The sequence below is a fragment of the Barbus barbus genome (genome assembly GCF_936440315.1).
Source record: "Barbus barbus genome assembly, chromosome: 11".
Classification (NCBI taxonomy): domain Eukaryota; kingdom Metazoa; phylum Chordata; class Actinopteri; order Cypriniformes; family Cyprinidae; genus Barbus; species Barbus barbus.
In genome coordinates, this window is record NC_136739.1 from 12,417,063 (window position 1) to 12,431,159 (window position 14,097).

The following is a 14,097-nucleotide window of genomic DNA, read 5'->3' on the forward strand; positions in this document are numbered from 1 at the left end:
AACAAGGCTATAGTCTAAACGGCAACAAACTACATGAAATCCGATTTTTGCAAATCCGTTTTGAGCTACATTCATATGTGGTATGAAATCCTATTCAAATCGCATTCCTAGAAATCCGTTTCAGATCGGATTTAGCGTAGCTTTTTCACATCCTCATGCCACGTAAAACGTAAACACGTCAGACGTTTTTGCAGAAAACATGCTGAACATCTTTGCAGAAACAAGCTTGTGTCGTTGCGAAGTGCAAGTCAAGCAGAAACAAAAACAATGTATTGCAAGTATACGTACCTCTTTGTGTTTTGAAAGTAGCGGAGACGGCCCAAAAAAAAAAAAGCAAAGTAGTGGAGACTGCAGCACAGAATTAAGCCGCACATTGCTTCCTGCATTTCTGCCACTGCCTCACAAGACGAAATATAATGCTACAGCGCAACCACAAAGGTAAGACAACATCTGTATTGCAAACAGTATTGCTGTTACTGTTGTTTTTAGCGTAGGCATAACGCAACGGCATTACCATAGAAACCAATGTACATTCAGTAAAAACGAAAGCGCATTTATGGACGCACAAATCTGATATGAACAATTGCGATATGCTGTGTGGACAGACCGTTATTCAAATCAGATTCCATCCGGATATGCACAAAATCGGATTTGGGCTGACAGTCTGAACGAAGCTAAAACGTATCGTCAAGTTTGTTGAAGACAAAGTTGGTTGAAGGCTTTATATTCGTCATAAATTGAAAATGTCCTGTTCTGAATCACACGTCTCCCCTGCTGGTGAACTTGAAGAGCTGCCTCCTCTTCAGACGGGAAGACTCTATGAAGAGTTTGAACCAACATAAGATCAGACATTAATCATTAATTGCAGTCTGTGTGACAGATCTTCATCACAGGGTTCCCACGGGTCATGGAATTTCTGGAATATCATGGAATTTTAAAAGGTCTATTCCAGACATTGAAAGTCAGGGAATTTTATATATTTTTTGTCCAAGTCATGGAATATCAGGGATTTTTGTTTGTCAACTCCATTCAGTACTTGCGCGCTGTGACCTGTGTAAACAGCGTGTACAGACAGCAGCGTCTCAGACACGCGCGAGCCCTGAACTGAGTTTCTCACAGCATCTTTCTTGCGCCTGAATGGACAAATATTATACAAAAGTATAAAAATGCCCGTCTTGGCAAGTAACTTTGTAGCTTTAACAATGATTAATCTATATTTAATTAGTCTGTAAACGGCCATTAACAGAGGCCAGAGATGCTGAAGACGGACGCAAAGAGGAGAAAATACCATATCAGGCAGAACAAGATTCAAAATGTGCGAAATACAGGTCCTTTTCAAAAAATTAGCATATTGTGATAAAGTTCATTATTTTCTGTAATGTACTGATAAACATTAGACTTTCATATATTTTAGATTCATTACAACACAACTGAAGTAGTTCAAGCCTTTTATTGTTTTAATATTGATGATTTTGGCATACAGCTCATGAAAACCCAAAATTCCTATCTCAAAAAATTAGCATATTTCATCCGACCAATAAAAGAAAAGTGTTTTTAATACAAAAAAAAGTCAACCTTCAAATAATTATGTTCAGTTATGCACTCAATACTTGGTCGGGAATCCTTTTGCAGAAATGACTGCTTCAATGCGGCGTGGCATGGAGGCAATCAGCCTGTGGCACTGCTGAGGTGTTATGGAGGCCCAGGATGCTTCGATAGCGGCCTTAAGCTCATCCAGAGTGTTGGGTCTTGCGTCTCTCAACTTTCTCTTCACAATATCCCACAGATTCTCTATGGGGTTCAGGTCAGGAGAGTTGGCAGGCCAATTGAGCACAGTAATACCATGGTCAGTAAATCATTTACCAGTGGTTTTGGCACTGTGAGCAGGTGCCAGGTCGTGCTGAAAAATGAAATCATCTCCATAAAGCTTTTCAGCAGATGGAAGCATGAAGTGCTCCAAAATCTCCTGATAGCTAGCTGCATTGACCCTGCCCTTGATAAAACACAGTGGACCAACACCAGCAGCTGACATGGCACCCCAGACCATCACTGACTGTGGGTACTTGACACTGGACTTCAGGCATTTTGGCATTTCCCTCTCCCCAGTCTTCCTCCAGACTCTGGCACCTTGATTTCCGAATGACATGCAAAATTTGCTTTCATCTGAAAAAAGTACTTTGGACCACTGAGCAACAGTCCAGTGCTGCTTCTCTGTTCAAAAGTGGCTTGACCTGGGGAATGCGGCACCTGTAGCCCATTTCCTGCACACGCCTGTACACGGGGGCTCTGGATGTTTCTACTCCAGACTCAGTCCACTGCTTCCGCAGGTCCCCCAAGGTCTGGAATCGGCCCTTCTCCACAATCTTCCTCAGGGTCCGGTCACCTCTTCTCGTTGTGCTGCGTTTTCTGCCACACTTTTTCCTTCCCACAGACTTCCCACTGAGGTGCCTTGATACAGCACTCTGGGAACAGCCTATTCGTTCAGAAATTTCTTTCTGTGTCTTACCCTCTTGCTTGAGGGTGTCAATGATGGCCTTCTGTACAGCAGTCAGGTCGGCAGTCTTACCCATGATTGCGGTTTTGAGTAATGAACCAGGCTGGGAGTTTTTAAAAGCCTCAGGAATCTTTTGCAGGTGTTTAGAGTTAATTAGTTGATTCAGATGATTAGGTTAATAGCTCGTTTAGAGAACCTTTTCATGATATGCTAATTTTTTGAGATAGGAATTTGGGGTTTTTATGAGCTGTATGCCAAAATCATCAATATTAAAACAATAAAAGGCTTGAACTACTTCAGTTGTGTTGTAATGAATCTAAAATATATGAAAGTCTAATGTTTATCAGTACATTACAGAAAATAATGAACTTTATCACAATATGCTAATTATTTGAAAAGGACCTGTATAGGAATCCTAAACATTGAATTTTATTTGAATGTGTTTCTGAGGGGAACTGGTTGTTTTCAGAAAAGTTTACACGGCGTTTTCTTTTCATCTTGCCTCTGTATAATGCATTTAAATGAGTGTTAATACAAGCAGCACTGCTGTGTTTATAGTGGTAACCAAGGAAATGCTTTATCACTGTTCCATAAGCGCCACCTGCTGTCAAAGAGTGAAATTGTGTCTCATTCAGCCCGTCTGCTGTTTCTGTTTCACGTAGCATAATTTCACAAAGCTAAAGTCACACCATTCTGTTTCTTCAGATTTTGAAATTATGAAGTCTAAAATAAATAAAAAACATTGAATTTTGTTTTTTTTTGGATTGATTCATGATTAAAATGCAGTGGTTGCCTTGCCACTAATTTCAAATGGCAATGCAAAGTCAAGTTGCAACACAGAGTGAAGAATATGCAAATGTTATTTTATAAGTAATTATTCAATTACTGTACCTGAACACCTACAAACATAAAAACTTAAGCAAAATTTCATTTCTATGTTTGTGCTATATATTTAATTTAGCTATTACTTGCAGTTTGTTCATTTGTTCTTATTTATCTTTAATGATGTTTGAACTTTATATTAGATACTGAACTTATATATATATATATATATATATATATATATATATATATATATACTTTTTTTTTTTTGCTGTGGTATTAACATTGAAATCGAGATTTGTAAAAAAAAATTGGTATCTAAAATATTGGTGTCATAAGTTTATTTATTAGAATACAAAAATCGAAGTTGATAACAGCAACTTTTATTTTATTTATTTATTTTTTGTGGCAAGGCTAGTGAACATATTAACAGGGCAAGTAATAATTTTAACCACTGAAAAAATCCTTAGCATTGAGCCCTGGGCTATTTTTTCAGCGCCATCTTATTCCCTTCCCGCTCGTCAACTGGCTATCACTATGTCAAATGCTGTCACCAGGCCACCATTCTGTACCGGTTAACAAAGGCAAATATGCCAGAAAATGAAAAGTTTTGGGAGCTTTGTACGGTGACCAAGAGATCTCAACGCATTGCAAATAGAAAAAACACCTGCAAATTAAGAAAACAACTTCCTCAATTTTACAACGCACACGCTGCAAATGCTCACAACACAACCAAACAAATAAACGCACTGCATATAAAATTTATTTGGTTGTGTTGTGAGCATTTGCAGTGTTTCTTTATTTGTTTGTGTTGTGAGCATTTGCACCACCTGCTGTCAAACTGATGAAGATGTTTTCTTGATTTGCTGGTGCTTTTTCTATTTGTATGTGTTTTCTGAAGTTGCAGCGCGTTGAGCTCTCTCAGCCACTGTAGCTTTGGCTACAAAATGACCTCTTCAAAGACTGAGTTTAAAAAGAAAAAGTGTAAAAAATATCAAAGAGCATTTAATGGTAAAAAAGCAATAAAAACAAAAAAAAGGCTCAGCACAACAGCGGCCTGTTTTTCCATTCATTATAGGTCATGGAAATTCAGCTTTTTAGTCAGTGAAAAGTCAGGAAATTTGATATTTGACTTAGAGTGGGAACCCTGTTATCAAGTGTACCCATGACTATTCCAAGATTCAAGATTTTTATTTGTCACATACACAATTATACAGAGTATAACCAGCAGTGAAATGTAGGTCAGGTCTGCTCCAAGGACAGTGCAATTATATAGAATACAAATATTAAGGAAAAGAAAAGTAGAAAAAAATTAAAGAATAAAATAAAAGATAAAAAATATATAAATGTAAATATAAATGTGCAGGTCAGTATGTTGTTGACTTAAATAGTAATAAAGAGGAATGTGCAAAAAAATAAAAATAAAATATGCAAAAAAGTTGTACAGGTTATGTAAATAGCAGCAATATGAGGTAGAGAAAAATTATGAATAGCTTATTGATATAGTGATATTTACAGTGATATTCGATCCTGAATGTGTTCATCTGTTACCGAAGTCACGGTGTTCCAGCCTTTTCCTTTTCACCAGGACGTTGTACTCTTTAGCCCGATTCGGATGGTAATTGTTTCTCAGGGGGACGTAAGTGATTTTCACCATATACAGGGGGTAGTTGGTGAATTAATTGCCGCCCGAACCCAAGACGTCTGTGTTTTTCTCTCTCCACCCCCGTGAAAATCCCCGGCCAAATTACCTACTGTTTTTTGACAAACACCAAGGTCGTGTGGTAATTTAATTGCCGTCCGAATCCACATCTCTGAGTTTATGAGAAGAAATCGATTGAAAATTCAGCGTTTAAACCCTTTTTTGAGCACTCCCGAACACCGTACGGTAACTGTTGTACTTCGGTGTAATTTGCATAAATATTTATTTATGAAATGCTGGAAATTAAGTATTTAAAAGTACAATACTTCATAATTGCTCCAGCACAGCCAGTGAGAGCAGAAAGAGAAGAAAAGCACGTAAACATTCGAAGTGGGTCTTTATTATGGCAACAGCAGGTATGCAATACAATTTTAAAATGTGTATTATAAACGGATATATATCGTGTATAATTATATACAACTATAGCACGTATTTTCCTATTTTTAAACAGGAGATTTAAATAATCAAATAATAAATAGGATTATACATTATAAAATATGCTTGGAATAATAAGAATATATTTTACATAAGTATTTTAAAATACATTTTATACAATAAGAATAAATTTGTAAATAAAATTCATTTTATTTACAGCACACAATCATGTGACTGGTCACGTGAGCAGCGCGCCCGGGTGCGCAGGATCACTGAACTCGCTCCTCCACTGTGAACAAATCGCCGTCCGAATCCATGACTTCGATCACTGAGGTGATATGTAAATTACTTTTTACAGACGTCCATATGAGAAACAATTACCGTCCGAATCGGGCATTTGATGGAAACAGGCCCTGAATCACAAATAGGGTAAACGTTAGGGGTGTAATGGAATGCGTATTGTGTATCGAACAGTTCACGGGCAAGTTCAAAATGGAAGTGATCATCCTTATCCCCTTGGAGTGAGTAGGGCACGTGCGTGCCGTTATTTAGTCGTTTGGAATGCACTTGGCAAAGGGAGCGATCTAATTTCCTCATTATCTTCAGCTGGGATGTTCCCGTGACAACGGAGAACGGTGTCAGTCAGCAGATTCGCTGATGGACACAGGCATAAAAAAAATATAAATTTTAAAAAGTTTTATATACAGTGCCCTCCAAAAGTATTGGAACAGTAAAGACAAAATTGCTCTGTTGTCTGTGGAGTCAAGACATTTACCAATATGATTAAAAGATGAATATGAGACAAAACTACAGAATGTCACATTTTATTATTGAGTGATTCAACACAGAGATGTTTTACCAGCTAAGAACTTCAACACTTTTACAGTTTCATCTCCCTATCTGATGTGAGCATAAGTATTGGAACAGTTGCCTCACAGGTCTTTCTAAGTGATCAGATGTGTCCTGTTGCATTAATTCTTCAGATATTAAAAGCAGGGAATGTGTCGTATCAGTTATATCCATTACTTCTGTATTCTGAATCTTGCATTCGATGATGACACACACAAACAAGGATGGAGACGAGGGAGCTGACTTTGAGAGAAAAGCAAGCAATTTGGATGCTAAAAGAAAAGAGGAAGTCAGTTAGAGCTCTAGCAAAAACAAAGGGCATGGAGAAATCGAGTTTGGAAACCACCAGTGACACCAGCAACCAACAACGACCTGATCGGCTGACAATTTACTGTCCTCAGGAGACTTTGACACAGAATTACAGATGCTACACAGCAAGATGAAAACATCTGACCAGCACCAAAAATAGAAAGGCAAGATTAGAGTTTGCAAAAAAGCACAAAGGTGAACCTTTATCTAAGTGATGGGAAAGCAAAAATGTGGAGAAAAAAAGGGAACTGCAAATGATCCCAAGCATACAGCCTCATCTGTAAAGCATGGTGGAGGTGTTGTCATGGCATGGGCATTCATGGCTGCCTCTGGAACAGGCCATCTCATCTTTACTGATGACTTAATGTATGATGACAGTAGCAGAATGAATTTGGAAGGGTACAAAACCATCTTGCCTACCAATATTCAAGAAAATGACACCAGATTCATTCATTACGAAAATAATGCTTTATATTACATCAGGACAATGACCGAAAACACCCTGCCAGTTCAGTCAAGGAAATGGAAAGTCTTAGCTTGCCCAAGTCAATCTCCAGATTTAAATCTGATTGAACATGAATTTCTCCAGCTGGAGAGGAGAGTAAAGGCTCCCCAAAACAAGCAACAACTGGAATTGGCTGCATTAAAGGCTGGGAAAAGTATTTCAAAGGATGAGACCAAGAGTCTGGTGATGTCTATGGGTCACAGACTCACTGCTGTGATTGTGCGCAAGGGATCTGCAACTAAATAATAGCTTTTAATCTTTTATATATGCCTTATGTTCAACTGTCCCAATACTTATGCTCACATCAATGAGTGGGATGAACTCTAAAAGTGCTGTTCTTTCTATTTGGTAAAACATGTATGTGTTGAAACGGCTAATAATAAAATGTGACATTCTGTAGTTTTGTCTCATATTCATCTTTTAATCATATTTGCAAATTTCTTGACTCCACAGCAAACGGAGCAATTTTGTCTTCACTATTTCAATACTTATGGAGGGCACTGTATATTATTTGTATGTATTATATAACACATTTTAAAAACATATAATAAATTATAAAAATATAAATAATAATAATAAAATATAAAATGCATGTTTATTTGCAACCGTTATGGTAACAACAATAAAAATAAATTTATCACATTAAAACAGCGACATCTGCTGACGTACAACCTGCTGTGTTGTCACGGGAACATCCCAGCTGAAGATAATGAGGAAATTAGATCGCTCCCTTTGCCAAGTGCTCACTCCAAGGGGATAGGGATGATCACTTCCATTTGGAACTTGCACGAGAACCGTTCGATACACGATACGCGTACCGTTACACCCCTAATAAACATACCTATTAAGCTCACCAAAATCTACATTGAGACATTTTTAGTGCGCAAGATGTTGGTTTCAGTACAAAAATTTGTGCTAAATAAATAGTCTAGGTCATTTATTATGTTCGTACATATTTTAATATGAACAACTATTATTAACAATATCTATAAAATTATACTTTTTCTTATTGATGTCACACTGAAGCTGTGTGATTTTCATAGTAGTGTACCCTTTAAACTCACCTTAAAATAATATGAAATCTTTAAAAATTACAGCACTGTAAAACTACAGACCAGCAATAAACTGTCAATAATATAATGGATGTAAAAGTACAAGCCAGGAATGCCTGTGAAGTAGTATGTTAGCGTAGCACAGTCTTATACAGCTAGTCAGCTAACTGTGTTCTGTAGAATCTGCGCTATGTTGCTAAAACTATTGAATCTAATGTAATTACTTCCCAGTTCCCACATCCAAGTCCCAGGTTATAATATGGAAAAGTCTGAACATTAATCTCTTAATTTTACAATAAGTAGTGAAACTTACCCAAAATAAAGGCTTAAACGTCTAAACATTTTTCATTTAAAGGGCTCCTCTTTTGGTGAAAGTTTTTAGACCGCTTTCAAAATGGCCCATATCTCAGTGTGCAATGATCTGATTGATTTGAAATTACAGGAGGTATATAGTAACAAACACATCAATTGGTTAAGACCTCAAGTAGGATAATCAATTATTTTTACTTTTTATAATCTGATCTCAAAAATGGAAGTGTGCTTAATTGGGTATGTGAGCTTAATAGGTACGTTTACCCTACTCCTTGTATTTAGCACAACATCAAATCTCTTCTTGTCACTCTCCTCATTATTTAAATATGTGTTCAGCTTCATTTCAAAAGGCATAGATTAATGAACTGACCTGGACCCAACCATCTTTTTAACCAATTTTGTAACCCTTTATTATCACTGGGAAATGTGAACTCACAAAAACCATCAATTGTGAGGAACCACCTCCCTAATCACAATGTAATCACAACCTCTTAAAGGCATTATGCCCATTACAATGGCCTTTAACATAAATTGGTTTATAGAGCTCTGTGTTGCAATAATAAAAAAATTACCAATAAAGATGAAAAACATTTGGATGGTATTAGACTTAGTCTGTATTCACACCTGTCTTGTTTGGTTCGATTAAAACGAACTCTGGTTCGTTTCCCCCTTTGGTGCGGATCTTTTGGGCAGGTGTGAATTCAGCAATCGCACTCTGGTGCGCACCGAACAACCGAACCGAGACCCAGCTGAAGAGGTGGTCTCGTTTCAGTTCCAAACGAACTCTGTCACGTTGAGCAGGGGGTGGTGTTTTCGGGCGATCGTGCAGTTAGCTTACACGTGCGAAAGCCTGCAATCGCTCTCCTATGCGCGTTTTTTTTTAGGTTTAACTTTCGCTTTCTTTATACCTGATCCGTGTTCTGCGCAGTGCTACTGTCAGTATGCCATGGTAGGCGCACATAAAAGCATGCTCTCTCCGTCGGAACCGTCTTGCAGCACTTCTTCGTCTTCGAAAAATACTTGTTACAACATGGTATAGATGACATTGTCTCATCTGATGTTCATAAGTGTCTGCATATTGCGCTTGTAGCTGATAAAAGAAAATCAGCAAAATAATAACAATTGCACTATGAAAAATCTCCATGATTAGCCTGTTTTCGAACTTCCTGCTTTTCCCTGCTTGAGGATTTCTGTCCAATGAATTGATGACCTTAGCACACGTGTGGTTTTGTTTACAATTACTGGTTCACTTGAAAAAAGGGCAGTGTGAAAGCGAACCGCACCAAACAAACAAAAAAAAACATTCAACATATTTTTTAAGTTTATCTTAATATTTTCATTTTCACCTTTTAAGGATTGTGCATGGACTTACCTGCCCCTGTACATCTGGTCCTGTCTTCACAATACTTTGTCCACTTGTTGTCCTGGAAAATGGGGCCAGGCTCTCCTGATGGTGTCCACTACACAGTCAGCGTGCATGCACTCAAGTATGTGATGTACTGTTTTCACACATGGCAAAATAGAGCGCAGAAATAAGTAATTTGGTTACTAATTGGAATATATATATATATATATATATATATATATATATATATACATACATACAGCCAGGTCCATAAATATTGGGACATCGACACAATTCTAAAATTTTTGGCTCTATATACCGCCATAATGGATTTCAAATGAAACGAACAAGATGTGCTTTAACTGCAGACTGTCAGCTTTAATTTGAGGGTATTTACCTCCAAATCAGGTGAACGGTGTAGGAATTACAACAGTTTGCATATGTGCCTCCCACTTGTTAACCTGTTAACCTTCACCCCCATTTGGGGCCTCGCAGGTGAAAATAACCTACCTAAATTAAAATGGTAACAGTTTGTGACAAAGTGTGCTTACACAAACAAATTAGGTATCTTTGGAAAGAAGAGACTCTGGGCTTTACTATCTATCATCCAGAGTTGATAATGCTCAAAAAGATAAAAAGTTATAGGCACTGACGTGCCTTGAAAAATATTTTTCCACACTGAATGTTTTTTTATTTCATATACAAATACATGAAATAAGTCCTGGAGCAATCCAGAAAAGTAATGGATCGAAAGCCATGTGTCTCATGAGTTCATATTTCAAATTTGAAGAAGATACCATGAAAAATGAGATTCCTGCAATATTTTTTCAGAAACTATTTATAGTTCTCCCACCCCCCTGTTTGAGGAAAAATAACCACCAAATGGATTTCAGAATTATACACTATTATAACTATTTTAGTCATTATACATATTCCTGCATAGTTTTTCAATTATAAAATAATAGACAGATTTATTTGAGCACTAAAAAGTACAAACATAATTATTTGAGTAATAAAAAAGAAAAAAAAAAAAAGAAAAAAATGCTTTGTATATAGTATGTATACTGAAGTATTCTGATTGCCAGACATGAAGTGATATTGCCAGACATGGTCATAGAGTCAGTAAACACACGCTGATGTGCTTCCATTCATATGATAATCAAACAGATGGGCCATATAATCAATAATAGCTGATCATTGAATCACAATGATAGCCGTCATAGAGTCGCTAATAAACACGCTGATGTCCGTCCATACAGATTATAATCATGCAGATACGGCCACATTCCCCACACAATACACACACACACACATATAAAAAATGTAGAAGAAAAAAAAAACAGTTTTTTATGGATAAAGCAGATCGCTAAGTTACGCCCCGCTCAGATGACAGCGTCATAGCCCGCGTCAGAGCTGGCAGGAGCGCCAAATTCAAATAATCTATATTCCGCTTTTCTGAGACTTTTTTTTCCGTGGACGGTCTCATTATGTTTGTAAAACCGTATGCTGCAACACCGTGTTGTTTTTTTACCACCAAGACGCTGTTTTTGAGCGTAATTTATTCCATAACGGACGCGAACAATAACTCTCTGAAGAAATGAAACGTAAACAAAGGAATATTCATCCTTATTACAACGTTATTGTTTCGCTGGACTAAAAGTGCTCGCTGGATGTTGTTCTGTGGACCCTTACCTGTCTAACTAAACTGGGATTTCAGCAGTGGACACGTTTGTGGCTCGTTATTACAATGATAAAGGTACGTACTGCTTTTTTATTCTGCATGTTTGGATGTGTACTACTTACACAAATGTAGCAAATTTGTGCCACTCATTCCTTATGAGCTTTCCATCGAAAAACAGCGATCTGTCGTCGATGCTTGAGGCTTAGACCCTCAGAATGATATATAGTTTGTCAAGATTAACTTTGTCCCGTTTCATTTATTCTATTAGAAAACAATGACACATGCAAACAAAGAGCGTTCAGTGCGACGTCGCTCTGGTGAACGTTAACAGGTTAAGGGACCAAAAGTAATGGGACAGAATAATAATCATAAATCAAACTTTCACTTTTTAATACTTGGTTGCAAATCCTTTGCAGTCAATTACAGCCTGAAGTCTGGAACGCATAGACATCACCAGACGCTGGGTTTCATCCCTGGTGATGCTCTGCCAGGCCTCTACTGCAACCGTCTTCAGTTCCTGCTTGTTCTTGGGGCATTTTCCCTTCAGTTTTGTCTTCAGCAAGTGAAATGCATGCTCAATCGGATTCAGGTCAGGTGATTGACTTGGCCATTGCATAACAGTCCACTTCTTTCCCTTCAAAAACTCTTTGGTTGCTTTTGCAGTATGCTTTGGGTCATTGTCCATCTGCACTATGAAGCGCCGTCCAGTGAGTTCTGAAGCATTTGGCTGAATATGAGCAGATAATATTGCCCGAAACACTTAAGAATTCATCCTGCTGCTTTTGTCAGCAGTCACATCATCAATAAATACAAGAGAACCAGTTCCACTGGCAGCCATACATGCCCACGCCATGACATGCTTCACTGATGAGGTGGTATGCTTAGGATCATGAGCAGTTCCTTTCCTTCTCCATACTCTTCTCTTCCCATCACTCTGGTACAAGTTGATCTTGGTCTCATCTGTCCATAGGATGTTGTTCCAGAAATGTGAAGGCTTTTTTAGATGTCATTTGGCAAATTCTAATCTGGCCTTCCTGTTTTTGAGGCTCACCAATGGTTTACATCTTGTGGTGAACCCTCTGTATTCACTCTGGTGAAGTCTTCTCTTGATTGTTGACTTTGACACACATACACCTACCTCCTGGAGAGTGTTCTTGATCTGGCCATCTGTTGTGAAGGGTGTTTTCTTCACCAGGGAAAGAATTCGTCGGTCATACACCACAGTTGTTTTCCGTGGTCTTCTGGGTCTTTTGGTGTTGCTGAGCTCACCGGTGCGTTCCTTCTTTTTTGGCCACGCCTAATGTTTTTGCTATCTCTCTGATGGGTTTGTTTTGTTTTTTCAGCCTAATGATGGCTTGCTTCACTGATAGTGACAGCTCTTTGGATCTCATCTTGACAGTTGACAGCAACAGATTCCAAATGCAAATAGCACACTTGAAATGAACTCTGGACCTTTTATCTGCTCATTGTAATGGGGACAATGAGGGAATAACACACATCTGGCCATGGAACAGCTGAGAAGCCAATTGTCCCATTACTTTTGGTCCCTTAACAAGTGGGAGGCACATATGCAAACTGTTGTAATTCCTACACCGTTCACCTGATTTGGATGTTAATACCCTCAAATTAAAGCTGACAGTCTGCAGTTAAAGCACATCTTGTTCGTTTCATTTGAAATCCATTGTGGTGGTGTATAGAGCCAAAAATGTTAGAATTGTGTCGATGTCCCAATATTTATGGACCTGACTGTGTGTGTGTGTGTATATATATATATATATATATATATATATATATATATATATATATATATATATATATATATATATATATATATATATATATATATACAGGTCCTTTTCAAAAAATTTGCATATTGTGATAAAGTTCATTATTTTCTGTAATGTACTGATAAACATTAGACTTTCATATATTTTAGATTCATTACAACACAACTGAAGTAGTTCAAGCCTTTTATTGTTTTAATATTGATGATTTTGGCATACAGCTCATGAAAACCCAAAATTCCTATCTCAAAAAATTAGCATATCATGAAAAGGTTCTCTAAACGAGCTATTAACCTAATCATCTGAATCAACTAATTAACTCTAAACACCTGCAAAAGATTCCTGAGGCTTTTAAAAATTCCCAGCCTGGTTCATTACTCAAAACCGCAATCATGGGTAAGACTGCCGACCTGACTGCTGTCCAGAAGGCCATCATTGACACCCTCAAGCAAGAGGGTAAGACACAGAAAGAAATTTCTGAACGAATAGGCTGTTCCCAGAGTGCTGTATCAAGGCACCTCAGTGGGAAGTCTGTGGGAAGGAAAAAGTGTGGCAGAAAACGCAGCACAACGAGAAGAGGTGACCGGACCCTGAGGAAGATTGTGGAGAAGGACCGATTCCAGACCTTGGGGGACCTGCGGAAGCAGTGGACTGAGTCTGGAGTAGAAGCATCCAGAGCCACCGTGTACAGGCGTGTGCAGGAAATGGGCTACAGGTGCCGCATTCCCCAGGTCAAGCCACTTTTGAACAGAGAAGCAGCACTGGACTGTTGCTCAGTGGTCCAAAGTACTTTTTTCAGATGAAAGCAAATTTTGCATGTCATTCGGAAATCAAGGTGCCAGAGTCTGGAGGAAGACTGGGGAGAGG

The 14,097-nt window shown here is 38.0% G+C and overlaps 1 protein-coding gene across 4 annotated transcripts in view; it reads left to right on the top strand.

Annotated features, from left to right (window-relative positions):
- Positions 1 to 14,097, top strand: part of crfb2 (cytokine receptor family member b2) — a 48,661-nt gene that overhangs the window by 2,343 nt on the left and 32,221 nt on the right. For 2 of the 4 annotated variants that reach the window (XR_013784843.1, XM_079427938.1), the window contains exon 2: positions 9,775 to 9,907. Coding sequence is in view for 3 of the 4 variants with exons in the window: in XM_079427938.1 (XP_079284064.1) it covers positions 9,775 to 9,907 (133 nt within the window). In the remaining variant the exon portion in view is untranslated. Of the gene's footprint in view, positions 1 to 306; positions 439 to 5,612; positions 5,727 to 9,774; positions 9,908 to 14,097 lie in introns of all 4 variants that reach the window. The other 2 variants (XM_079427940.1, XM_079427939.1) reach the window with 2 other exon arrangements.